This window comes from Pollachius pollachius (assembly GCF_949987615.1).
Source record: "Pollachius pollachius genome assembly, chromosome: 8".
Taxonomy (NCBI): domain Eukaryota; kingdom Metazoa; phylum Chordata; class Actinopteri; order Gadiformes; family Gadidae; genus Pollachius; species Pollachius pollachius.
In genome coordinates this window covers 844,881-845,959 of record NC_136941.1, presented here as the reverse complement: position 1 = coordinate 845,959, position 1,079 = coordinate 844,881, and the positions used below count along the sequence as shown (strand labels likewise).

The following is a 1,079-nucleotide window of genomic DNA, read 5'->3' as shown; positions in this document are numbered from 1 at the left end:
CCATGAACCACCAGGGAGGAACGCTCCCCTCTAACGGAGATCAATGATGGACCCACTGCTACATGCTTTTAATTGGCGGGGGGGGATGACATCATGTGCCACGAGGAACGGATGGGAAAGTGCCCTCCGTGGGAAGAGCGTCCACGCTCTTGGAGAGAAGCGAAAGTGTCCTGAAAGCGGATCTAAATGAACGTAAACGCCTTCATTTATGCAGCAGGACTCCCGGTCCCCGGAGATCCACGCAGACTCCAGGAATTCCATACACACGGACACAGCCATGCACAAATAAAAAACATATACAATCGAAAATGTTTAGAAGGCTTACCAGACAGGCACTCCACCAGTGATACCAGCGTTATTAGTTTCCATATCAACTCCATTTTAATGGCCTCGGGTCAATACAAGCTCACATCCAATCACAGGTGTGTAGAATACGGGCTCTGTCCGTTCAGTGCTCTGTTGAAGGAGGAGAAGACAAGGGGAAGAAGGAGTGAGAAGCTGATTATCACACAACATCAGAGAGAGACAGTGTTAGAAAGAGAGGGACAGAGTTACGGAGACAGAGAGATACGGAGGTCGGAGATGGAAACGAGACAGAGACAGAGAGAGAGACGGAGACCGAGATGGAAATGGGGACAGAGACAGAGAGAGAGAGTGTGTTAAGATATATAGAAAATAATAGTGAGTCATAAACAGAGCAGTCATATTGGAGTCCGAGATCACTGTTCTAGTTATCCCCCATATTTTCAACAATGACACATGAATTGCTCAAGGACAAAAAACATTAAGAATCAATAATAGGCACACACTGGAAGCACAAACTTGAATAGAATTGAATCCATTCCTGATGACGACACTTCCTACACCACCACAAGTGTAAAAAGGAATTAATAAAAAATTCCTTTTTACTATTAGTAAAAAGGGATAAACATTAATTGTTCCTATTGAACCGATTAAAAACTTTACCAAATCACTCAGTCCTCGTTTTTTAAACTATGTATAGTCGAGCTTAGCGAAATCAAGCCCTAGAAAATCCCGGTCTTCTGAATAGACAGGAGGAGACGCAGATTTGTCGTGGC

The 1,079-nt window shown here is 44.2% G+C and overlaps 1 protein-coding gene across 1 annotated transcript in view; it reads right to left on the bottom strand.

Moving 5' to 3' along the window:
• The window catches only part of cntn3a.1 (contactin 3a, tandem duplicate 1), a gene marked incomplete at its 3' end in the record, with an annotated part of 75,046 nt that extends 74,657 nt beyond the window's left edge, over nt 1-389 (bottom strand). Inside the window, exon 1 of the mRNA XM_079742274.1 lies at nt 326-389. Coding sequence (XP_079598400.1) covers nt 326-380 — 55 coding nt within the window. The 5' untranslated portion in view covers nt 381-389. The remainder of the gene's footprint in view (nt 1-325) is intronic.
• Nucleotides 390-1,079: the final 690 nt, after the last annotated feature.